The following is a 25,939-nucleotide window of genomic DNA, read 5'->3' as shown; positions in this document are numbered from 1 at the left end:
CGGCTTGAGAGCTCAAGGCTGAAGCCATCGGTCAGGTAGGTAGCTCTCTGATATAGTCGTAGAAAGGCTTGTCAAGATCTGGGCTGCTCGGCTCAGACCTACAATAGGTGCTGCAGATGGCGTACATGATGTATGTACATACATGTTACATACATGTGCAGTGCAGTGCAGTGCAGAGCGGTGCGGTATACAATTTTCAAAAGCCTCGACTCTGCCAGAGTGCTTGCTCCATGCAGGGTTGTGGATATGTTGGATATGTCTTCATGAATAGCACGGGACGGTAGAAGGGGACAGAGAGCCATAATGCATCAACCATGAACCAACACGAGTTGATCCTCCTCCCGGCCGTCTCGGCCGTCTCGGCACACTTCTCCGGCGGCAGCTTATCGTTTCTTCGTTGCACCGTGGCACCCTTGGCGGGCATCAGCCCGAACCTGACGGTCCTGACCCAGACCTGACCCAAGCTTCCCGCCTCATCTCCATATATCTGCAGTGCAGGCCGGCCTGTGGGAATCACGACGGCACTATACCATCCTAGGTACTACTCCGTCCACGGTACTTCACACTGGCGGCATCACGGACTGCCACTAGGACCAGTCCAGTAGTAACTCATCCTTGAGCCGAGGGGCACCCATGGCGCTTTTCCCAAATACGCGCGGCGCTTGTCCCTGCAGCTACGAGGCACGGTCGGGAAAGAAGGAAGGAAAAGAATGAGACTAGAAGATTCGCGGCAGAGGAACAGGGAGGGGAGAGAGGGGGGGAGGGGCCCATCCCTGCGCGGTATTCTTGTGCTCGTGTGAGCGGCACATGGGGTGGGACCGGGTGACGGTTGCAACTTGCAAGGAGTCCCCGATTCTTGTGTACTTTGTACGTGAAGCAGATAGCGGTAGAGGCAGATGTACCGTTTCCAAGAATTCTTGGTACAGTATACCCAAGCTTCCAAAGTCTCCCCACCAAGAGAGCGACGAGCCGTCCCATTGCGGCCGTTGTTGCGAGAGGGGGTACTTCTGGACTTCTGCCTACCTACTCGGTCTTTTATTACAGTCTCATGATGTTGCGGGCCATCTTGTCTGCACAGTTCTTTTGCTCGGGCAACATCACACCCTGTAAGCCATTCGACACCCGGTCTTTGTTGGTTGGCTTACGAAACCTTCTCAGAAGTATCGCTGTACGTATACCCAAGGCCGGAAGCGAGGGAAGAGGATGGGCATCGTGATCTTGGCTTTCGTGATCTTGGCTTTCGTGATCTTGGCTCTTGTCTGGGATGTGATGGTATGACGGAGAAGGAGCGGAGCAGCGGCTGGTCGAGCGGAGGCAAGGGGCATAAGGGGGTGAAGGGGGGCGGCTCGCTTGTTTTCTGATCTCGGCAACAAACCCTTCTTGGATGTTGGAATCATATATGTGTATAGATGTTATTTACATGTATACATGCACTACACCTGTATGATCTGACAAGCTCTTCTATTTTGCCCACCTGTCAACACAATCGTACATTATCATACAGCAACCTCACGCATCCTCCGTCCTGGCAGGTTATTCTTAGCCCTCTGGCGCCCCGCTGCAACCACAACGCTGACGGCTCGCACGACCATTGGCAGCCACTCGTTCCAGAAGGGCTCTAGACTCTAAGTAGAGTGTTCTTGGTATCGCCGGACGATGCACCACCACAATCCTTGACCCTCACATCCCTTGCAAAAGAATCCTGGCCCGCCGCTCTAGCGTCACGCCAGGTGCAAGACGGCGTCTGGGATCCCAGCGATCGGTGGTGTTTGGGGAATACAAAACCACGTGGAGATTGGGATCACTTGCATACCAAGCAGGCCGGAGCGTTGTCTTGACTGGCCAAGGGAAAAAGAGTGTAAACCCCTCTCGGCGAAACGTTACTCTGGTTGCCGGTGCCATGGCAATCATTATTCTTTTTGTTTTACTTTATTTTTATTTTTATTTTTTTTGCTTCTCTTTTCTTTCAATTTTTTTCTTCCTTTTGCTTGTTGAATATTTCTTCTGCACTTGGTGACAACATCCCGTAAAACGGGAGGCTGAGACAATGGAAATAGTAGGAGTAATGGTCGTAGTCCGTCCTTACTCCCCTGTTACTACCGTAGCACGGTATGGAAATACCGACAAAACCTCCTATCGAATCATAAAAAGTTCCTCGAATATACTCGAAATAAATACTCGGTCCAGATCCCAGCATGCCACCGCCACACAGTGACCCTGTTACTTGCGGAGTGTATCAAGCGCTGCGCCTAAAATTCCCAGATCCGGTATCTGGAGTGCTAATCCTTATCACGGGACACGCTGGGGACCCATACGATACGATCGCAGTACGGACTCCGGAAGAAACAAAGTTTTGAGCCATGGGCCATGGATCATGGATCATGCTGCACCTAGGTAGATGACGCTTGGGCTGTGGGGATTGCAGACCAAGCTACACTAGTTGCCGACGAGCGACGAGAAGCGGTATCGAGGATGTCAGACATTTTGGAACTCCATGGAAAAGAGAAACGGAAAAATGGATCCTGACTTTTCTGCCGAGTCTTCACCAACTGCAAGCCACCATCATCGTGTTTCTGGGTCCCAAGGCTCTCCCAACTTCTCAAGTCTCAATCAAAGGTCTAAAAGCCCCGTCTAAAAATGTACCAGTCCTTTTCAGCCAACACATAGCTTTGCTGTAGGGAACCAAAGATAGGTCAATAGTGCCGGATCATTGCTCGCATTCTAGACGTACTCCGGAGAAGGGCCCTCTGTCTTATGCATGTCTCAGCCAATCAGCGCGCCATATCAGCTGCCGGAGAATTACGTCGGAGCCCCATGATCGATCGGCGGCTGTTCAAGGGCGCCTTGCAAGTCCTGGTGTTGGCGACTGAACGGCTTATGGAAGGATTCGTCGCCAATTATTCAATAGCAAATCTCTTATTCAAAGCGTCTCGTACGCGGCACAAGGACTAGAGTACGCCAAAGTGCGTACAGTCAAGTACCGCTCCTTAAGTCTCTGCGTCCGGCGGTACCATTGACAATTGTACAGTACGGTACTTTTGCAGTCTTGTACTGCCCCATCCTATCTCCCTATCGTTGTCCGGATGTAGGGGTCTGGATCCACCCTCCCTTGCTCGCCCACTTTTCCCTGCCGCTGGGGAAACGGTAAGACGGTAAGAGACGGTATGTCCAACAGTACCGTCATACTCTCTCTAACGAGCAACTTTCTCATGAATCTCACGAATCTCACCACACGGCAGCTCTCTTACCGACGATGGCTCCGTATAGTCTAGCTCTGTCCGAGACAACCTCTCACAATAACCTAACAACGAGCATCCCTGAGGGCTGTCAGTAGTGTACCTCAGCACCGGTAACCCCTCGACCCCCTGACTGACTTGTAAGCTTGAGAGTCAGGCTAGCAACGACTTGCCGTCTAACAGTACTGAAGTCGTCGTAGTACGGTTGGAAGAACTGCCCAAGCAGGTTTAAGCCTCCTTTTCCCTTCGCAAAGATCCGTCCCTCTCGATAGTCGCTCCTTTTACCCCACAAGTTCGAGTCTCGCTCGTCGTTCAGTAGCTTCAGGGAGTGATAGCCCCGGCGTCCACCTGCCCTCCTCCACTACTGCTCCCCCCTTCCCCTCCCCCTCCACCTCGCCTGCCGACTCGCCGTTGTCCCTCTTTCGGCATAGCCGAAGAGGGTAAGAAGTCAGATAAGGCTGTGCGGTTCTGCCTTAGGAAGTCAGGGGGAGTATGTGCAAATCCCGAGCGATCACTCCTTTGTTGTAACTCGTTCAGTTCTCTCTGCTACTCCAGCATCCTGGTCCCTCCCTGTTGTCGTTTCAGTTCCCTCCTCGCTCTAGTCGAGAAAGTTGTCGTAGGAGATCGTCCAAGATCTTCGGATTTCCCAAGTCTCCCTTTGTCTCTCCTCCTCCCCGCCCCGGCCGCTTCCCAGCCCGTCTCCCGCTACTCACAAGAAGTCTCCTACACTCCTACTTGAACGCTCTTCCACTTGGCGTTTCCCCATCCCAGCCTTCCCCTTCCCTGCTTGCCGACGCTACTACTCGCATGTCCTACAACGTACGTACGAGGGTACAGGCCCCGGCGGACAGCACCTTCCTGCAGCAGCTAGGCCGTAGCTAGAACCTCCTTGGCTCTTCTTGGGCTCTTGGGGCCGGCCGTCGTGACGCCCGCTGACGCTACAACGACTTGTTGCCGCCGTCAGTGCTAGACAGGCCCCCCGACCTTGCAAGCTGCCGCTCCCAGAAGAATGGGTTTGGCCGCACTGGTCAGCAGCGCATGAGCCACACCTTCTCTTCTTCCAGTACCGACAGACTTCGTCCTCCTCTCCATACATCTGTTGGGAACGGCCAGTCTTATCTGTCCCGTCTCATATCATCTGCACTGTTGTACAGTAACCCTCCTTGTCGGCTCTCCCCTCGTGCTGTTGTTACATCCACGAGGCCTCTTAACATCAGACAACCCCACCTCCATTCCACATCCATACGACAGACCTCTGCCCTATCCTCGGACGCACCCCCTCGGGCAGACAAGACGCCACTCTGTTGTGAATGCCGCCGTGAAAACAGAATAACCATTAGCTGTATTGTTGGAAGTAAGCCCGGGCAACCCTCTTCCTGAAATAGCTGGCTCTCAACGAATAGAGAAGAGAACCCGTGCCACAGCGCTACATTGCATCTATTCTATCCCGTCTCTCACCAGGAAGCGCTCTCAGAGGCCACTTAGTAGGCTACTCAATCTTGGGTCCGTTGTGGTTGGCAAGATGACCCAGATATACACCCGGCCAATCCCCGCGGCCCTCCATGAACAACAGCCTTCAGTCTACGAGCGAAGAACTACCCAGGATTCATATACCACCCCAGAGTCCCACAAGTCTTCAGCCCTCTCATCAGGTCCTTACTCAGAGCGCCGGTACCAGAGAAATGATTGGGACCTGTCACCGCCGCACTCAATAACGTCTGACCACAAGAGAGGGATCAATGAGGTCCCCGCTGCAAGAGTAGGAGACATGTATCAGACCCGGCCAGAGACGACCCAAAATTCCCAGAGAGAACAGTTACCGCCTTTGAGCAGCTTGTTTGGCGGACCTACCCAGTCCCCATACTCAGACCGACAGAGCCCTGTATTCCCAGCTGTCTCTCCACTCGACCCTCGACATCCATCCACACCCGCCCGCCCAGATCGGGCGTACGATGCATTCGCTTTCCAACGGCCAGCTACCTCTCATCCGTATCCGTACTCAAAACCAGAGCAGGTTGACAGACCTGGCTTCCAACCTCCTTCACTCCCTCCCCAAGTCGGGGGGAGACCAGAATCACCTCGATATGAACCACGCTATACTCCTCAAAAGACCACCAGGACGCAGCAATCACCTGCTGTAAACAACTGGTCTCCCCAGTCTCAAACCTCTCGTCAAGAGCCCTTCTCGAGAGACACATCTTCGTCTTTCAGGGCTCACGCTGACCAGTATATCCCGCAGCCACCGCCCCTGCAGAGACCCGAGCCAGAGCCCAGGCCGACATTTAGAGATTCTCAGGCCCCAGCAACGCTCAACTATCCCCCCACTCCCGCCAGCACGGTGTCTGGGGATGCAACCACGACGAAGGATGGTCTGGGGCCGAAGATTTGGACTGGGACTCAGTTCTTGCCACGCTTTGTCCGACAAGCGGAGGTCCCAGGGGAAGGAATGTGTTATTTCTACGACGATGGGACGCACTGCAAGACGGTGATCGATGGAGAAGCGGTTAATGCTCACTGGGGCGTGACGAAAGCAGGGAAGCCAAGGAAGAGGCTGGCAATCGCGTGCATTACGTGCAGGGAGAAGAAAATCAAATGTGATCCGGACTATCCACGGTGTGTGCAGTGTGAGAAGTTCGGGAGGGTATGCAAGTTCAAGAACGCGTAAGTGCCTCATCAGTCAGACGACGAGAGTCACCACTCTAGTTTTTCCTATTCCTGTTCTTGGGTTTGTATGCTAATCTTCACCTCAGACCTCGAGGTGGCCAAGGCTCTCCAGATACGCCACCGGCCGAGTCAGAGGACGTCACCCCACGGCCTACGTCGTCAAGAGCAGAGGGGGAATCATTCAAGCCTGAGAAGCGTGAGCATAGCCCGTCTGCTTCTCCTCGACCGATCTTGCGGCAGATAACACCAGACTCCGAAGTCCACCGTGCAAAGCGTCAACGGATTAGCTACGGTGACTTCACCCCAGTTGCATCAGAAGCCTCTCCTCGACCGTCCCGCGAACCTCGCTCTCCCTCGACCCCGTGGGTCGAAGCGTTGGGCCCCAGTCCAATGGAGAACAATCTCCTCCAGGATTGGCAGGTGAATCCTTACAGCACACATCCCGCTGTTGTCAGCGAACTCCTCTCCCTATTCTACAAGTACTCGCCGGAACCCGCAGCCGGCTTGTTTCCAGAAGGCCCTTTCAGGTCGTGGGTCCTCTCTACCAGTGATAGATCACTCGACGATCTGATGATCATCTACACGTTGTTGGCTCTTGGGACAGTCTTCTCCACGAAGCCAGAACACAAAGCGCTTGGTATTCGGTATGCTGCAATCTCCCGATATGCCTGTGACAACCGCCACTTTAGCATCCAGTTGGTGCATTCTCGTCTTCTCCTGGCCGTCTACTACTTCGCGAGCAACAACCCCAACGATTCCTGGGATTTCTGTGGAGGAGCGATGAGAGCCGCCAGCGGATTGAAACTCAATGTGGAGATTGAGAGAAGTGATGATGCTTTCCTCACAACATTCCCTTACGGACTCAACCGCCATGGATATGCGGAATGCAGGAGACGGACTTTCTGGTGTTGCTACCTCATGGACCGATTCCACGGCTTCTGTTCTGGCCATCTCAGCCTGGCGCACTCTGAAGACGTCTTCTTACGACTCCCTTGCGATGCGGAGAGTTTTGACGCCCAGGTCGAGACGCAGAGCCCGTTCTTTGACCCATATGGCTCTCCATCTCCGAGTCCCAACGGGAAGATGGGCTCTCTGGCATACCTGATCATCGCCACCTCCATCTGGGGCGACGTTATGGCGAATATCTACCGCACATCGCAGAGCCGCACTGCTCCAGCGAACAGTTCTGCATTCATGGCATTCTACGACAAGACGACGCAGCGGCTGCGGGATTGGAAAGACTCCCTCCCAGAACACTACACCTTCTCTACCGAGAACCTGAAGCGTGAAGAGGAGAAGGCCAAGCTAGGCACCTTCATCGGCATGCACTCCATCTACCACACCGCCTACATGAAACTCAACCGCTATGTCCCACGCTCCATGCTCACCCCCGCCCAACTCACCCACCACGTCTCCCTTGCCACCCAACACGCCGAAGACCTCCTCCTAATCATGGACGCCGTCGCCTCCCGGCGCGCCTCGCTCCCCCGGCCCCCGAGCCCCTCCGCGCCCCTCGCAGCTCCCACCCGCTTCTCCTCCCCCTTCACCGGTTATGCCATGGTCTCCGCAGTCGACATCCTCACCGCTCAGGTGCGTCTCTCCTCTGTGGCCGACCGACTTGCGTCTTTCGGCGGCGTCCGCGCCGTGCTCGCCGAGCTGGCCCTCTTCTGGCAGAGCGCGAGACACCATCAGGCGCTCGTGCTGCAGCGGATCCAGTACCTGGGCGAGCGGGCGCGCGCCCAGGAACCGGGCGGGGCGGGCGCTATCGGGTTCAAGACTGCGGGCGCGGCGACCGGGGCTTGGGAGAAAGACGCAGTGGCGGAGATGAGAGAACCGCTGGAGAAGATGTTTGCTAGGGATTTTGATTGTATCTATGCTTAAGATGGGGGGAAATCTTGGGTTGGGGACGGTAGTTAACGATATCTTTTGTGTGCTTTTAGCGGGTGTTGTGTTATGTATACCTATCTATCTATCATTGGGATTGTACCATGGTTATGGCGAAAGGATGGGTAGGATATACTTGTACGAATTCTTATATGTACATGACTTGGTAGCAATAAGATGAACGAATGAATATATGAATACTCGCACTTTGATGATGAATTTTCTACCACTCTGTTCTATTATGTTATATTCCTCAGATTTAAACAATGAAGAGAGTATTGTTTGTTACGCTCTCAATGTAAGCTGCCTTAGTTGCTAGGTATTATCAGACAGATACTTTGCCAAGCACGATAATATACGCACTTTAGAAGAAGGGGGTTACGATTAGAAAGTTACGATTAGAAGAATTACTATCAGAAGAAATATCACTACTCCTCTACCCAAGGCAACGTAGTCACGTGGCCAGATTTTGCCTACCTTACCAGATGGCAGTACAAGAGGCACTTAGAAGCCTCTCGTGGTTCTTCCATGACATGAAGCTGGGAGCTTCAAAAGCCCCGAGGAAGAAGTATCACGATCTGCCTCTCATCTCACATCAGCCAACGCCCATCTTCCTGTGCCATCCATTCCAGCATGTATGTCACTTTCCCGGCCACAAACCAACCAAACACCCATCTTTCTCTCCTCCCCTCCCTTCAAGTCTCAATCCATGCCTCCGTTCTACCCCTTTCCATTTCTCCGCTCTCATCTCAACTCTCCCCTCGGATTCCCTCCCTCTTTCCCTCATCATTGATCGACTGATTGCACTTGTGTTTGTTGTGTAAATCAATCCGAAACATCCAACGTCCCTCCCACTCAACCGAACTGCCGTTCCCTCGGCAGACAATAAAAAAAGAAATCCCACCTACGAACTGCCGCCGCTACCCATTCAAAGCCAGCCAGCTTCCCCCGCGTTTCCCGCTAGCCAGGGTGCCGTCCCCTCTGATCACCGCTCCTCCTCCGTCTCCATCATTATAATTTTTGCGCCTAAAAGTAAAACAAACCGCGGGCCAAGAACTCCGTCGTCAAGTCGGCAGATGATGCTTGAGGCTTGAGCGTCAGGTAAGGTAAGGTAGAGAGAGAGCCGCGGCGGCGGGTGGAGTCGGGCCAAGAGAAAAAAAACGTGCTCAGACAATGTCTCAAGTCGGCAACTATGCTCGATGCGGGATGGGTCTAGAGCTTAACGCGATACGGTATGGTGGCTGGAAATGGAATGTAGGAGGAATGGGAAGCGAGTCAGGAAGCCGAGCGGGAGCAAGAGCTTTGAGTCAGGAGTGCTGGACCCGAGGGCTTGGGACGCTGTACCCGATATGGTAATCTGGATAAAGGGGGATCTTTCTAGAACACGTGCTTGCTTATCAGTGAAGGTAAAAGGGGTTTGTGCAATGTAGGTAGGTACCTCCGTACCTTATTTTACCCCTTACTACGCTTAGCTCTTTACTCTATTCTGAGTCTTTCTCTAGGTAGACCGCCTTTTATCCATCCCCCTATCCCTGGAATCATGTATACACATCAGGACGGTCTCTTCGCCTCGACTCGCATATCTCACACCAGCCAGCCGCTCTAACAGTTTAAAACCGCTTTATTTACTCCCTGCCTATAGATCTTCGGAATGCGTTTATCATGCATATATCTACTTCTACTAATCCTATATATGTACGTGATTGCGAAGAACATAAGATTCAGAAAGAGAAGACAAGAAGAGAGCTTAGTTGAGATAGAATCTTAACGGTTAACCCCTAAACGACCAAATATCTTGGAGAGGGGGAATGCAGTATACTGTATATCGTACGCAAGTTCGTACCGTACAAATTACTGTAGATAATGAGCAGTAATTACAATGTTAATTAACCTCACGCACCACGGTTATACTGACTTTCAAGTAAGACGAAAGAGAGCAAAACTCCTAATGGGACGGGAGTCATTAATGATCTACTCAAATACCTCATGCGTCTCTACTCCCAGACATGGCTAGCTATCGTATTAACCACCCTTCTTTAACTACCTAAGCCAGACATTAGATAGATCGATCAACGATCCCATTTCCACGAAACCTTTCCAAGAACGAAAACACACGGGCGCGCGCGCGCACACACACACATGCACACACAAAACCCCTCAATCACAGGAACCAAGCCAAGAACCCAAGCACGCCGGCAGCCGACATGGCAAAGCGTGGGTTAAGATCTGCGTGCGGGACGGCAGCGCCGGAGAAGGCGATCAGGGGCGCCGAGGAGGTGGCGTTCTGCTGCTGTGCGAGCGTGGCTGTCGTTGAGGTCGAGAAGAAGAGGGGTGGCGGCGTGGTTATGGCCGCGGCAGTAGTGGCAGCTGCTATGGTCTGGGTGGTGAAAGCTTGTTCCGTGATGGTGGTCGAGGGGAAACTGGCAGTCTCCGTGCTGAAGCCGATGGAGATGGCATTGGTTGACTGGAGAGACTGCATTCATGAATCGTTAGGAAAGGATTTAGGGGTGAGGGAGTGAATGGTTACTTACGAACTGGGTGAGAGAATCCTGCTGGGTGACGGTGATGAAGCTCTCCACAGTTTGGAGGATGGAGGTGGTCTGAGCCATCTCGGACGTCACGGTCAGAGTTTGGAGACTCAGCTGAGTCATGGTCTGGTCCACGGTCATGGTGTCTTCCACAGTCATGGTCTGGAGCTGGGTCAACGTCTGGTCGATGACCATAGTCTGAACCTGGGTCATTGTGTGGTCCACGTCGGATGTCACGGTCAAGGTCTGAAGCTGGGTCATGGTCCGGTCATATTCAGACGTAACGGTGACGGTTCTGTTCATATCGTAGGATTTGGTTATGGTGTGGTCGACTTCATACGTCTTGGTCAAGGTATGATTGATATCAACCGTCTGGGTCGAATCTTTGACTGAGACTGAAACTTTAGTTTCCGTTTCCTTTGCAGTGCTCACGATTGTCTTTGTGGCCGTCTCTTCGGTCACCGAGGTTGATTTTGAGCTACTCTGGCAATCCGGTTGTGAACCGTAACCGCCATAGGAGCCAGAGTATCCCGAATTACCATAACTTGAGCCAGACCCGTCGCAGGAGCTTCCAGAGTTTCCGTAAGATGATTCCGAGCCATGTGACGAAGAATCCGATCCCGAACTTCCATATGAGGATGAGCTTGATCCATAACCATATGATGACGACTCTGTGTCCGAGCTACTATGCGACGATGAACCCAGTCCATGGTCCCCGTACGAATCCGATCCATAATTTCCGTATGAAGAGGAGTCGCTCGATCCACGAGCTGCAAGTGATACACCATCCGAGGTTAGAGTTGACCATGCCGACTCAGCCAAGGCCGAGAGGACCAACCATCCCAAGGTAGAAAGCCGTATGTGGTGCATAGTTGCGATTGTATTCTCGGAAATATATAATATAGTAGAGACGGTTGAACAGTTGCAAATACCAGTTGCAAATAAATGTGCTGAAAACGATTGTGGAAGAACGCGACGACTTTTAAAAAGAGACAAAAGCACAAACACCCAGAAACAAACGAGAGCAAGAGATCCGCGATACTGAAAGACGAAGCAGAAGCAGGAAGATCGTGACGACGTACCCGCGTATATCATATATGCAAATGAGTTCGGAAACCCCAAACCCGTTCGGTTACAGACCGAGATCCCCAGATTTCCGATTAGATCAACGAAACAGCCCAGTTTCAGTGGGTAGCAGGACAAAAATAGGGGCCTCCCAAGTGGTGGGAGGCGCAGTCGCGGTAGATAGAATGTGATACAGGAGAACTCCTATAATGCCGTCTTTTCAATCCTAGTCGACTGAAATGGTGCCAGCCAAGCAAGGGGGGTCGGCTTCAGAAACGGCTCAAAGCAACCATGTGCAATTAAGCTTTAAGCTTCTCTCCTGAGCACGAGCACGAGGAGTAGCTCGCGCACTTGTTGCCGGAAGATCATTGTACTAATGTCCAGTGACTACTACTAAGTAGCTGTCGCATCTAAAATATCGAACGAACACCTAGACCCGCCAGAGCCGCGAAGCACCACGACCCGCTGGACCTTTGGCATGGCAGAAAGAAGAACAATTTGCAATATAGAAGACTTCTTAAATACTAATCAATGCGGAAGATAACGAAATGCATCGCTGTTGTGTTGGGTCCATGAAGGTTCCAGGCGCAAAGAGTTGGTTCGGATCCTCGGTGATCGTGGACATCAAGGATCAAACGTGCGAAGCCTCAGATCCGCACCCTCGAAACACAGACGAACAGCAGAAGAGATGAGACGGCCAAGTAAGGATGGGGCGGCGCTGCCATCAGAATGCCGTGCAACTGAGATCTAAGCGTTCTCTTAAAGCAAGGCAATGCAAAGTCTAGATCGATGTGATGTCGTGGTGAAGGATGGAAGGCCCCTCGAGCGCGAAACGACTCCTCGTTTGGCAGTCTGCACGTGATATGCGGTTGGTGCCCACGAGACGGATCTACTCTGCCATGGAGTCTCAGAGATAAAGAATAATTATAGATATTTATTGTCTCAGATAGTTTCCGTGTTGATATCTCGTACTTGAATTTCCTTTCAAAGATCAATAACCTCCACTTAGTAGGTAAATCATCTTCGGTTCCCCTCAAGCTTGTTTCTTGGACCAGACGCATCCTCTTTATTAAAAGCAGTGTATGACCATTGATGGAATGTACAGTTGGTGTATCATCCAGGTAATACAAATGATCAAAACCACACAGATGAGTGACGGATAAGACTGAAGCTTTAGCGTTTTCCAGGTCAAGATACTTTGGTTTATTGGAATTTGGAAGTCCTCGCGTTCTCCCCTGCTGTATCAGAGTACAAGAACCGAAACGTAACCCTTGTTTCGCGTTTCTACTTCTAAATACAATTTTTAAGGAATCAATGTCTATTTGTACGAAGTAACTGGTATTGTACATCGAAATATGGAATTCTTATTCGCCATTAGAAAAGAAGGGGAAAACGGGCATTGTCGAATCAAAGAGATCCATGATATCAATCCCCGAAGGTAGAGTTTGATTAGGGTACCTGGGCTCATCGAAAATAGGAAAAAACAGTGTATCGCTTTCTACCGGCAATAATCCTTGTTGAGGGTCGTGTTCCTGAACAAAAAAGGGATTCGTGTTAGTAACAAGATCGATACCAAGCCCAGAAGCTATTGTCATCAGTAGAGGTGTAAGGACGTACAGTCATGGTACCTGGCAGGTATGCTCCTTGTTGGATGATTGGTAGAGTCATCTCCTGGTTTGAGAGCTCCGTTGTTGAAACACGGCGCCTCGTACTGCTCTCTCTTTGCTGTTCTTGGACATCACGTACGTGCTGTCGAGCAAGGTGTGCGAACTCAGCGATGAGCGAGCCGGGTAGTGAGCCATTGCTTTCGTATTCTAAACGGCTGAAATGCCCACTTGCAACATCGAGGAGCGCTAGATTACTATCCGTTTCTGGATGGTTAGGGTTATGAACAACAAGTTCAAAGAGTATGAACAGTGCCGAAATTGGCATTATGGCCAGAATCCTGTGGTAAAATGTTAGCATATAAAGATTCATAATAGCTGCTACGGTTGCTGACCATAAGGGGGTGTATGCTTCGACATCAATAAACTTGGTTAGTTCGAGAATGCAGCGTGCGGATTTGATCATGCACGTTTTGCTCTCCCGCATCCGCTCTGAACTAGGTGGCTCATCTGCACCTACGTGGAAAGTTACCCTAGAGAATGCTAGTAATGCGTTGTGATACGAGAAATGCAGTCGTAAGGCAATGGACATGGCCATAGAGCCAGATAGCTCTCTTGTTCTGAAGGCATCGCCTGGTCGGAAGGGCGGTGGTATCGATAGACGCCATCTCTCTAATTCTTCTTTCAGATGATCGATGGTTATCCAATACAAGGCTGGTGTGTTGACGTTTGCGTTGACTGTGAAGAGGAATTCGTACATCTTGGACAGTAATCGTGCGTATCTGCAAAACGCTAGAAACCAATTGAACCCGTCGAGAATTGTCTCGGGCAGATGGGGAATAGGACAACCAACGTCGGAATCCATTAGAACCTGAAGATACCGAGTCAATATATTTATCAATGATAAAAACATAGATCCTCTTACAGATCCTCTTCCGCCATAGAAGCAACTTGTTTTCTCCATCCAATAAAGAACCCAAAAAGTACGCGCAGACGTTATATCGTCCTTGACTTTATTCAACCGGAGAGCCTGAGCCATTTTGGCACCTTCGGAGACCATCGTTGCTTCAATCTGCATACATGAGATGGTTAGGGAGAACACAGCCTGAACTGAACAGTCAGATTTACATTCCTAAAGAAGGTAGTATGAACAGTTCTCACCATTGCCGTAAATGCCTATTCACATGTCAGCCTCAGACTATACCATAAGAATATGACAGGTCTGAACTTACTTGCACAGTCATCAATGAAGGTTTTATTATGAGGAGATCCGGAGCCAAAGATAGAGATACCTCAAAGTATCTCCAAGCCTCTCCTCTCCACGGCTCAAAGCTTCCTCCATCATGGTATTGGCAGCCGAGAGCCAAGACAGCATGATACAAGGCAGGCCAGGCTTTATCAGTCGGGACCTGGGAGTGCTGCAAACTTGACGCTCTGGTCTGGAACGCTTCCTGGTCTAGAAAGGGATAGATTGGATGGACATGCTCAAAATATGCTGCAAAAGGATTAGTAAATATGCAGTTGATCAGATTGAGAAGCTGAACAAAGACCTTTGATATACAGTTCCTCTTTAGAACCAGGAATCAATGCCGATGAGGTGACTCTATCCGTGCTTGCCTTTGATGATGGTACCTTATCTATTCCTCTCATTCGAGAATCTATTACTTTGGCGATGTTATCAAAAAGCTTCACCAGTTTGTTATTTGCCAGGCAGTTATTCAAGGACCGAATCCGTTTCTCTGAGAAGTACGCTATACTGGAACTCGTTCCTATGTTTTTTGTCTTTAGCCGTCCTTGTGAGAGGGTATAGATTCAGATATACCAAAGTAATCATAGCCCTAGATACGTAAGCGGAAGTAATTCTTGGGAGATTGGATTTAAAGACGTACGGTGAATGGCAGCTCCTCTGCTCTGAAACCTCCTGAGATTTGATCCGCCAACAGGCGATCAATATAGGCATTAGGTAGTCTGTTTGATTGGTTTGATGGCTGTAATTGTACTGGAGCAGTTAGAGTAGTAGATGGCTCTCGAGTCAAGTCATGGTTCTCTGTGTCCTCCCTTTCCCTGCTGGCTCGACTATTTGTGGGAGTTGGTGGGGCTAGAAAGCTTGGACCAAAGCCGTCTGTTGTATCAGGCGATCTTGTTATGGGAGACAACATTCGGATCGCATCAACACGGGAAGAAGAGCTGGTATCGGGGATACGTTGGCTCCTGGGACGTCGAGGCCGCCGAGCTTTCAAGTAACTGTGATGGCATGGCTCGTTGCGGTTCTGGTGAGCCGTCAGCAGGGGTTCGGTATTTATATCTAAGTACAACGGAGCCCCTGCACACAACCACTTACTTTACAATTGCGACACGGTGATTGTGTATCGTGTGCATCATCTCCTATTATCATTGATTAGCTGCAGACTCAATGCCTAGGCGGGAGTTGTTTCACTGACGAATGCATCGGACTTTCCGTGCCTTACACTGATCACATGACTTTAGGATCTTCGGGCCTTGCGTTGCTGGGAGCATTTGTGTGAAGTATTAAGACCGATAGAAGGACAGCAAAGTCAAGGAGCGCCAAATCACCGATGATAATGGGGAGGAAGAGTTGAATGGTCTTCGGCCGCAAAGGACGGGCTGGTATATATTCGGAGGGTTCGGGTGATACCGGCCAATCACTCGAGATCGTATACTCGCATTCGGCGCTTACGATCATGTGCCTCGACAGAGTTATGCGCCGATTGGACAGATAAGAACCGAGCTGACGCTGTTTGGGAGAAAATTTGGTTCTCTTCAAGACTAAGTTGAAGTCCTCATTCATTGCTCAATGCCAACTCCGATTGTTAATAATAGAGCCATCAATATACATCAATGCCGCTTTATCTGTCTTTATCTGATGCCAGACGCAGATCTGCGGAAAGTGCTGCCGTGGCCTGCAAATCAATTGCCTCTCCCGAGATCGACCTGCTTTCTGTTCGCTCTCTTGGCGTGGCACTCACTGACAAAGACTGAGCATCTTGGTTTCTACCTGCATGGTCTATTGGTCTTCTAGAATAGGTTCCATCACTACCATGGATATCTCTAGTGGAGAGCATCTAGATGGTCTCGGAGCCGAGTCTCTTGCTCTTTAACCTCCGAATCCACATCTCGGTCGTTATTATCCCAATTCTTCTTCTGTATTATAAACCTTGATTAATACTACATGGCCTTCAAATTCAGAACATTTCATTTCTCTCGTTGAGGCTTATCTTCATCTCCTGTTTAATTCATTTTCTTCTTGGTCAGTTGCCGCTCATCATATTACCCACCAACCAGGTGACCGACCATTCCTATCTTTTAACACTTGACCTTCGTTTCATATGGCCAGTGTAGAAGAAAAACGTGTTGGTGGGCACACTGCCAGCTCCGCGACAACTACGGAGGTTGGAGAAGACTCTATAAACATCACAGATCATGTGACTTACAAAGGTTCCTTGGAGGAACAGGACCTCAGTGGACTCTATCAGTCCCTCTCCAAACGCCAAAGTCGTCAATCAAACCATACCAGCCACGCAAACCACGCCCCTCGAGACCCATTCAATACAGAGAGCCCAGGATGGTCCCTGGAACATGCTCTGCGGGCTGCTATAGACCGCGCTGAACATGATAATCTCGCTCCAGTCTCTGCAAGTATGGCTGTTTGCTGGACGGATATTGGTGTGTATGGGGAAGGCGTTGATTCGGTCACTCAATCCGATGTGACCTCTGTCTTCATTGAATCTTTTCAGTTCCTCCGTCGTCTTTGGAGGCGGTCTCCGGAAAGACAAATCCTTCACGGAATCGATGGGTTACTCGAGGAGGGGGAGATGCTTCTGGTTCTGGGACGACCGGGAAGCGGCTGTACAACCCTCCTGAAGACGCTTGCTGGCCATACTGAAAGTTTCTCCAGATGGTCTGGTGACATCACATACCAAGGGATACCGATAGAAACCATGAAAAACCGCTTCCGTGGCTCTGTCGTCTACAATGCCGAGACTGAAGCTCATTTCCCGCATCTAACTGTCGGGCAGACGTTACGATTTGCGGCTCTGACAAGGACTCCTCGACAACGCCTTGGTGGCATATCCCGGAAGGAGTATGCGGACCGACTGACAGAGGTCCTTGGGGCTACATTCGGACTGAAGCATACTTTCAACACAAAAGTTGGTAACGATTTCATCCGTGGGGTTTCTGGTGGGGAGAGGAAACGTACATCGATCGCAGAAATGGTATGGATGCCAATACTCCGCTTCTTTGAACATATCAATTGACATGCTCTAACTGCAGTTAACCACCCGCGCGTCTGTCACGCTCTGGGACAACTCGACTCGAGGCTTAGACGCTTCAACGTCCTTGGAGTTCGCGAGAGCACTGCGGGTGGCTACAAATCTCACCGGCAACATTGCAATATCAGCACTCTACCAACCTGGAAACAGTCTCGTGGAGATATATGACAAGGTCACAGTGCTTTACCTTGGCCATCAAATTTGGTTTGGCGAGTTGGAGGATGCCCGGCAATTCTTCTTCGATATGGGGTTTGACTGCCTTCCACGCGAAACTACCGCAGAGTTTCTCACGGCGATAACCGATCCCAAAGCTAGGCGGGTCAGAGCAGGATTCGAAAACCAAGTCCCCCGTACTCCGGAAGAGTTTTCTGCACTCTGGAAGAAGAGTATATACTATTCGAATTTACTTCAAGCCATCGAGCATCATCGGACGGTGTTTCCTAAGGGGGCTTACGATACTTTGCATAAGCTGCAGACTATCCAAGCGAAAGAAAAGTCGAAGGGGGTTCGAAAAAACTCTCCACACATACTCAACCTCCAACAGCAGTTTAACGCAACATGTACCAGGGCGTACCAACGCATCCTAGGAGACAAAGCTTATACGATAATAATCATTTCGACAATGGTTGTCATATCACTCGTCATTGGATCTATGTTTTTCGATATCACGGAAGACACCAGCGGATTTTTTTCTAAGGGAGGAGTAATCTACTTCTCTGTTCTCTTCAACATCATTGTCAACTTTGCTGAGATCGCAGCTCAGTATGAGCAAAGGCCAGTCGTGGAAAAACATAAGTCATACGCGATGTACCACCCATTTGTCGATGCCCTTGCCACAATGATCACTCAGTATCCGATCAAGTTTTCAAATGTGGGGGTATTTACTATCATCATATACTTCATGACCGGTTTTAAGCGGGAAGCGGGCCCGTTCTTCCTCTTCACACTCTTTACGTTGCTCACATCTCTTTCCATGACCGGACTTTTCCGAACAGTAGCCTCTCTGACCGATACAGTCGAGGGCGCCCTAGGAATTTCAGGTGGGTTCATGATTGCCATGGGTCTATACGCCGGATACATCATTCCGAGACCATCAATGCACCCGTGGTTCAAATGGATTAGTTATATCAATCCGATATACTATGCAATTGAAGGACAGATGGTCATGGAGTTTCACGGCAGAAAGGCTCCATGCGGAGCAGAGTTGGTGCCATCCGGTCCCGGCTTCGAGAATGTCAGTATTGCCCATCAAGTATGTGCCGTGACAGGTGCTCGTCCTGGGCAAAATTACGTTCTGGGGGACGACTACATTGCAGCATTCGGTTACTCCTACTCCCATGTGTGGCGCAATCTTGGAATTTGCATCGCATTCTTCGTATTTTTTGTCGCAACATATGCTACAGCCACCGAGTTCAAAAAGCCGCCAACGTCAAAGGGCGAATTCCTCATCTTTCGTCGACCTATTTGGGGATCTCGTCATGCTGATGATCCGGAGGAGAAAGGTGGCGTCCCTTTCCAGTCACTCGACCAAGACGGTACTCCCAATTTCGATGCGGTTATCAAAGGGAAGGATGTTTTCACATGGCAGCATATGAATTACGATGTCGACATCAAAGGCGAGACACGTCGACTTCTCAACGATGTTCAGGGCTACGTAAAACCTGGGACCTTGACAGCTCTGATGGGAGAATCAGGTGCCGGAAAAACCACTCTGCTGAATGTTCTTGCCCAGAGGGTGACGACGGGTATCGTTACTGGAGATGCTCTCATTAATGGCAGTCCACTTGATCAGTCATTTCAAAAACAGACAGGCTATGTCCAGCAGCAAGATGTTCACCTTTCAGAAGCTACGGTGCGTGAAGCCCTTCGATTTTCAGCTCTATTACGGCAAGAGCGAGGGATCCCGGTGGCCGAAAAATACGACTACGTCGAAAAGGTTATTGCTGCCCTTGGAATGGAAAGTTATGCCGAAGCTGTTATAGGGGTTCCAGGCAAGGGACTCAATGTGGAACAACGGAAACGCACAACCATTGGTCTCGAACTTGTTGCGAAACCCGCACTTCTCCTCTTCCTTGACGAACCTACTAGTGGACTAGATTCTCAATCTGCTTGGTCTATCATCAGTCTTTTGAGAGGGTTGGCTGATGCCGGCCAGGCCATCCTTTGTACTATTCATCAACCGTCCGCCGTCTTGTTCGAGCAGTTCGACCGGATCCTTCTCCTGGCGAAGGGCGGCAGAACTGTGTACTTTGGAGAATTGGGCAAAGATTGTAAAACAATGATCAGTTACTTTGAGAGAAACGGCGCACCGCCTTGTGGTCAATCAGAAAATCCTGCCGAATATATTCTCGATGTCGTTGGCGCCGGAGCAACCGCACACGCGTCAAAGGATTGGGCTGAGATCTGGAAGGCTTCTCCTGAAATCCGAAGTGTGTCCGAAGAGATAGCTCGTTTGACCTCAGATCGAAAAGGGGAGAGGTCCCCCACGCATGTCGGCGGTGGCTTCGCAATGCCTTGGTTTTCCCAATACCTCGCGGTTCAGAAGCGTCTAGCTCAACAATACTGGCGAAGCCCTGCCTATGTGCAGAGCAAATTATTGATCAACATCATCGGAGGTCTCTTCATCGGATTCACTTTCTGGAAACAGGATTCATCAGTTCAAGGACTACAGAACAAAGTCTTTGCAGTCTTCATGATCCTCTTACTCTGCCTGGTACTCGTTGTTCTTCTCCAGCCACGCCTCATCGACTACCGAGATTTATACGAGGTCAGAGAAAGGCATTCCAAGATGTATCATTGGACAGTCTTCATCGTTGCAAGCATTCTTGTCGAGGTCCCCTTCAGCGTCGTTATCTCCAGCTTATGCTTCATCTGCTGGTATTTTCCCGTTGGTTGGACCATAACGAGCGGCCGGGCGGGATTCATGTGGTTTGTGTTTGTCCTGTACCAATTCTACCATACCAGCTTCTCGCAGACGCTGGGGATCGTCGCGCCTAACGCTGAGAGCGCCGCCATGCTCACCATTCTCTTCTATGCCTTCATCCTCGCTTTCAGCGGCGTTCTACAACCGCTGGGCCAGCTCGTCGGATTCTGGCATTTCGCGTACGATGTCTCTCCTTTCACCTGGCTTGTTTCCGCAATTGTTACTGATGGTCTTCACGACGCGCCTGTCAAATGTGCACCGGAAGAAGTCAACATCTTCCAACCACCGCCGGGGATGACATGCGGGCAATACGCGGGCGCATGGGCGAATGCCTCTTTCGCATCCATATACAACCCTCAAGCCACATCCAACTGCGAATTCTGTCGGTACTCGGTCGCCGACGTATATCTGGAAGGCGTCAATATGAAATATAGCGAGCGCTGGAGAAACGTGGGGATCCTGATTGCGTATATCGCTATCAACACGGTCCTCTTCTTCAGTGCTTATTATCTGCGTTCGGAGTTTCGATGGCAGGCGGTCTTGGATCGCTGCTCGCGGCTTCTGGGAGCGATGAAATTGTCAACGCAGCAGAAGTTGAATAAGAAGGAGAAAGTCTCGAGTTCCGCTTAGCACCATGATTTATTTCCTTTCGCCGTTTTCTTTGGAATCTTAAGAACACACACCCTATAGAATATCTATCTATCTAACATTCTTTATAGAGAAACCCCCTTTTGTATTTCATTTTATCTCATTTCATCCCATCCATTTATTTTTCTACCCCAAAGACTGTCTTTATAGAGAGATAGATTTCTTTTCTTTGCTGTTATAGATAGATAGAAGTTAGAAACTTTAAGAGCTTTGCAGCCTTTGCTCAGTGCCTAGTAATAGAAGATACACTAGATTCAATTCATTCCATTATGGAAACGGGGAATTTTATTTTGAAGGCAGTTAGTTGGTGAAGCAAAGGATGCTACTCTCTCCCTTCCCCTATTCCCCCCTCCCCCCTTTTCCCCTTTTAAATTTTAAATACGACCTAAACTAAATCCACTCAACTCGCAAGTAAATCCACTTAAGCCAGTGTACCTATTCTCCAGAGTTCCACCCACCTACCTTACCTTACCTACCTTACCTACCTAATTAAACCGAGCCTCCCCTTACCAATATCCTAATAATCCTCCAGAGGTCTACCAAGAACCCCCCCTTCTCTAGTCGCACATCATACCATACCGTACATAAAGGCACTTGCTCCCCCCTAGCCTAAATCCTAAGCACTGAAAAACTTCTCCCGGGGAGCTCTCTCTCTGGTTTGTTGTCCAATTGTAGGGATGTTCATTGTTGATGTTGATGTACTGTAACGTTTATAGAGAGGGAACATACGTCTTTCTTTCTCTCATCTCGAGTTTTTAATATAATATAAAAGAGGGATAAGAATTAAGAGAAAGAGAAAGACAGAGATAAAGATAAAGAGAGATGGAGTAAGTAAGGTACCTAAAGGTAGGCGATGTTTAGGCAATTAGTCAGCACACTCCTGTGTAACAGTCTTATGAGGCATAACAGTATGTATCATCATTACGCCGCGATTCAAGAAGAAGTAGTATCTATCCCTCCATTCCCTTTTGCTCCGCAAGCAACGCCTCCTTTGGAAGCTTCCCTCTTGACGCACTTTTTGTCCTTTTTCTAAAATACATTTGAGATCCCCCCCCCTCCCCGTCTTGTCAAACATGGCCCCGTCATTCAGACTGAGCTCTGGCCAAGGCTTCGTTGACATAGTTGGGAAATCTATATCTCAGCAAGCTGGTGTATGAAATCAAGTCCAGTTTTGCTTGCTTTAAGTTATCAATTAACTCCTGTCTGGTCCCCTCAGCTCCCCCAAATTGGCCGTTCATGAGAGACTCGCGCGCTTTGGTACAGCACTCGATCGTCCACATCACAAGGTTATGCACGCTGTTTGCGATTGGCGGAGCGAGCGCCGAGAACTTGGTGGCGTAGCTTCGGATGATGCTCGCGTTGCCATGGGCCTGGAGAGGGAAGATATCGAGCGCCATTATATCCTAGTAACGCATGTCAGCATAGATCTCTCGTAACGTGATCCAGGGTAACCTACATCCAGAGCTGCTGTCCACTTCCCTTGCTCGACCTTGGTCTTTACTCGGCTCATAGTCAACAATGCTTGACAAGTTTCTTTATTCGTGTCTTTGATCCTGTCCATGTACATCCGATTCCGACCGTACAGGGTCGTCATGTTTTCGGCCAAAGAGACCGGATCATCAACAGAGGTAAGACTGAGGCTACCTTGTTGATCTTGTGGCATTTCACCACCAGTCCTTGCCTTAGAGGGTTGCAGCTGCATATGATCCTGGCCAATCTCTACGGAAATGGCTTCACTGAGTGCTCGGTTGATGATGACAATAACGTTGTCATACTCCTCTGCTAGGTGATATAACAGGACTGCGTCGGTGGTGCGTCCATTGTCATCTGCCACACTAGCAGCTTGAATCGTGATTGTTCTCATAAAATCATCTGTCTCCTCCAGGGCGATAAGCCTCATCCGTTCCTCGATAATACCCTTCACACGTTGACCGTCGGCACGAATATCTCCAAGGAGCAGAGCGAACTCTCGACTTTCTAGGACGAGTTCGCGCAGCGCATCATGACACAACGCGACCTGCTTGCGGCCGAGCTCGCCCGGCAGATCTTGGTTGAGACAGATGAGAGTCAAGTAGTCAACAGCAGCGCTGACGTTTGCGGCTCTAAAGTCCCTTGTGTAGAGGCCGACCATGCGACCAAAATTCAGCTGAGGAATGCCTCTGGTGGTAAAGCTGAGCAAACTTTCTCCAGATGCATCTGGGTCTGAGACCCTGAGCAGACCATAGTAGTCCAGAGCGATGGCAAAATGGACTGCATCCGGATATGCATGAGGGTAGAGATATTCAATGGCCTCTTCAAAGAAACCTGCCAACACCTGCATGAAGAAGTACATTCCATAATTCTCATATTTCGTAAGGAAACGAGAGCCGATTTCTTTCACAACTGTCTGGACAGTTGCAAGGTTACAGACCTCGCTGGCGATTTCATCAACTCTATTGATCTCCCGGGCCAGGACGAACTGGAGCCACAAGTAATCGTACCAATTGTGCTCAAAGCCCTCAAACATCCGGGACTGGAGATCACAACGACCGATGATCTTGTAGCAGGCCATTCTGAATGGATCAATCGAGTTCGGGGGTGCTATACGCAGACGCTGATTATACTCGTTGTTGATACGCTCTCGTTGATCTTTATTGAGTCTCCGGTCCTCACTCGCGGAGTAACTCGTGATGTAGTTCAAAAAGTTGCGGTCAATAGCACGGAAGGCAACCGAGTTGGCTGCGACATATTTGACTGCTTCTTTAACGTGACCTGATCGCAACAGGTAATAAACCAGTGCCCAGACGTAGTCATCGTCAAGCATCTGAAGGCCGGTACCATCCGGGACAAGATCCTTCCGAGCCGCACGTAATCGTACATATGCCTTCACCTTGCTCATAACGTCTGGGATTCCACCAAGAGCGGCTTCTCTCGGACTCTTTGCGACGGTTGCTTCCAACTCCTCGAAGAATAGTTTCTCCAGATACCTGGCTGACCCAGCGAGAATCCTCTTCCTAATCGCCATGCTCTTGGCCGAGCTCGGGGTTTCGTCCAGGTACTCATCAGCAAACTGCCGCTCCTTGACTGCACCTGAACTAGATGGAGAATCAATGTCCGGCTTCTCGCCCAAAATCTCGATCATTGCTCCGTAAGCCTGGGAAATTTCAGTAGCATGCTTCTCTCCCCCTGGAGTCACTGCCTTCGCAAATTCGTGAAGTACTGGATAACAACGTTTTCGTAACCGTGCTGCATTTAGATTCTGGACCTTCTCAGCTAATCGGGTTTGCCTCTCTCGGAAAAATCGATCACTGGGATTTGGTGCAACAATGCCATTTGTCTCCATCCGTTTTTCCACATCAGCGAACAATGGTTGATATCCGCTTCCAATTGGGCCAGCAGCTCCAATCACGGATTTTTGAAGTCCAGAGCGACCGAAGGTGCTCTTTGCTCCCGACACCCGTGAGCCCGCAAGTCCTGCCGCTTTACTTCGTCTCGATCGTCCAAACCCCCCTTGCTCTTCCGAAGTCGAAGCTGCAAAACTTGACCTGCCTCCAGCCATCGTAGCCTCCCTGGGTTTGATACCGAAGTGTTGATATATTCTCTTCCGTTGAGCATCCCACTCCATCGTCACATTGTCGTCCAAGAATGCATCGAAATCCCGTACAGAGCGTGCCAGACCATCAGCAATCATACTCAACGTAGTCTGATTTTGCAAGGTTGCAAGATATCCTTCCACGTCTGTATCAGGGGCTTCCTGCGGTTGCGGTCGCTCGACCCTTCCTATCTTCGAGCTCAGAAGGTTGAGGTCCCTCACTGCGGCCCCTGGATCTACGCCAGAGGCTGCCAAAAGGTAATGCGCTCTTCCATCGACGGTTCCATCAGATGGGCCAGCAGCAAGTCGCTTAATCCGTTGTCGCAGATCCCCAAGGCCGAGCTGAAGCTGAGGGAGGTCCTCATCCGCCGTCTCGCCAGCCGCTCGCTTCCGACTCTTCTCTAGGATCGTATCGAAGTAAGTGCTGCGTGCCCCATTCTGCTGCGGTTGCTGGTTCTGGACTTGAGATGTAGAGCTGGCTGCAGGAGCAAACAATGAGCTCTGTTGCGGAGGCTGCGAAGCAGCGCCAAAAAGGCTGCCGCTAGGTTGCTGTCGCTGTGTAGATCCAAAGAGACCTGTTCCTGTCTGTTGCTGCTGAGGTTGTGTACTCGCACTTGTAGATCCAAAGAGGCCTGTTCCTGTCTGTTGCTGCTGAGGCTGTGTGGTCGCCCCCGCAGATCCAAAGAGACCCGTTCCTGTCTGTTGCTGTTGAGGCTGCGATGTTCCAACAGAACCAAATAATCCACCTGTTGAGGTAGCTGGTTTCGCATTGAGTCCGCTGAAGAGGCCGGGTTGTGAGGTTGCACTGGTGCTGGGGGTCGGGAATAAGGAAGGTTTGGCTTGCGAAGTACTCAGGCTGCCAAAGAGAGAAGACATTTTGGCAGCGATCGGGTGGCAGAAGGGGGGAGAGGAGGAGGAGGAGGAAGAGCGCAAGGAAGGTAAATGTTGGACGCGCAAAGAGCAAAGAGGACGCGGATTATTTATTTTACCTCAGGCATACATTTTCAGATTTGAGGCATCAAGACGGCCCCTTCCCCTTTTTCCCCACGATTGAGGAACAGACAATAGGAGCATACCTACCTAGACAATAGCTATCTAGAAATTGAAGACTCGAAGAAGATGCTGTAAACACTCTGTGGAATTTCTAACCATGTTTGTTTCCTGAAGGCTGAGCAGTTCATAGAGCGCGCCTTAGCAGCCCGGTTCAGCTTCTTCCCTAGCTTTCTTCTTGCTCCTTCTATTGTCCAGTAGGATGATGATGATTGTATTGTCTATTCCATGCATTCCTATAGGTGCCTTACCTTACTATACCAGATCCATAGCTGTGATGATCATGATGATGTCGAGGTGCAGATGAGCCGCAGAGGATATGTATGTATATGTGTGCCTGGCGAGTCAGGCCAAGATTACATAAGAACTTGGGGGCTTTATCTTCTGCCGAGATTATCGACAATGAAAGGCAGATCTTCCTAGTCTTAGCCTGACTCGCTTAGAAATGAGTGGCCCCGTGCACTGTGGGTTAGC

The 25,939-nt window shown here is 50.2% G+C and overlaps 5 protein-coding genes across 5 annotated transcripts; 2 read left to right on the top strand and 3 right to left on the bottom strand.

Annotated features, from left to right (window-relative positions):
- The first annotated feature begins 4,354 nt into the window (after positions 1-4,354).
- Positions 4,355-7,989, top strand: M430DRAFT_135845 (hypothetical protein). The gene is made up of 2 exons (XM_024862425.1): positions 4,355-5,897; positions 5,987-7,989. The coding sequence occupies exons 1-2, from the start codon at positions 4,759-4,761 to the stop codon at positions 7,779-7,781; spliced, it is 2,934 nt and encodes a 977-aa protein (XP_024723221.1). The 5' UTR covers positions 4,355-4,758; the 3' UTR covers positions 7,782-7,989.
- Positions 7,990-9,945: 1,956 nt separating this feature from the next.
- Positions 9,946-11,366, bottom strand: M430DRAFT_273728 (hypothetical protein; the record flags this gene model as incomplete). Its single annotated transcript, XM_024865592.1, has 2 exons — positions 9,946-10,257; positions 10,316-11,366. Coding segments are annotated over 2 exons (1,363 nt in total), but the record flags the coding sequence as incomplete, so codon positions are not given.
- A 1,327-nt stretch (positions 11,367-12,693) lies between these two features.
- M430DRAFT_135842 (hypothetical protein) lies at positions 12,694-14,678 on the bottom strand. The gene is made up of 7 exons (XM_024862424.1): positions 14,532-14,678; positions 14,214-14,476; positions 14,143-14,157; positions 13,907-14,086; positions 13,377-13,852; positions 12,995-13,322; positions 12,694-12,909 (listed from the first exon to the last, which is right to left on the bottom strand). The coding sequence occupies exons 1-7, from the start codon at positions 14,629-14,631 to the stop codon at positions 12,742-12,744; spliced, it is 1,530 nt and encodes a 509-aa protein (XP_024723219.1). The 5' UTR covers positions 14,632-14,678; the 3' UTR covers positions 12,694-12,741.
- A 1,650-nt stretch (positions 14,679-16,328) lies between these two features.
- Positions 16,329-21,008, top strand: M430DRAFT_56990 (hypothetical protein; the record flags this gene model as incomplete). Its single annotated transcript, XM_024868649.1, has 2 exons — positions 16,329-17,216; positions 17,275-21,008. The coding sequence occupies 2 exons, from the start codon at positions 16,329-16,331 to the stop codon at positions 20,824-20,826; spliced, it is 4,440 nt and encodes a 1,479-aa protein (XP_024723218.1). The 3' UTR covers positions 20,827-21,008.
- A 733-nt stretch (positions 21,009-21,741) lies between these two features.
- Positions 21,742-25,341, bottom strand: M430DRAFT_117093 (hypothetical protein). Its single transcript, XM_024861660.1, has 2 exons — positions 22,301-25,341; positions 21,742-22,247 (listed from the first exon to the last, which is right to left on the bottom strand). Exons 1-2 carry the CDS (start codon positions 25,289-25,291, stop codon positions 21,927-21,929), a joined length of 3,312 nt encoding a protein of 1,103 aa, XP_024723217.1. The 5' UTR covers positions 25,292-25,341; the 3' UTR covers positions 21,742-21,926.
- Between the last annotated feature and the right edge of the window lie 598 nt (positions 25,342-25,939).

The sequence above is a fragment of the Amorphotheca resinae genome, assembly GCF_003019875.1.
Source record: "Amorphotheca resinae ATCC 22711 unplaced genomic scaffold M430scaffold_3, whole genome shotgun sequence".
Lineage (NCBI taxonomy): Eukaryota > Fungi > Ascomycota > Leotiomycetes > Helotiales > Amorphothecaceae > Amorphotheca > Amorphotheca resinae.
Note: the sequence above shows the minus strand (reverse complement) of the source record. Positions and strands in the feature narration are given on the sequence as shown.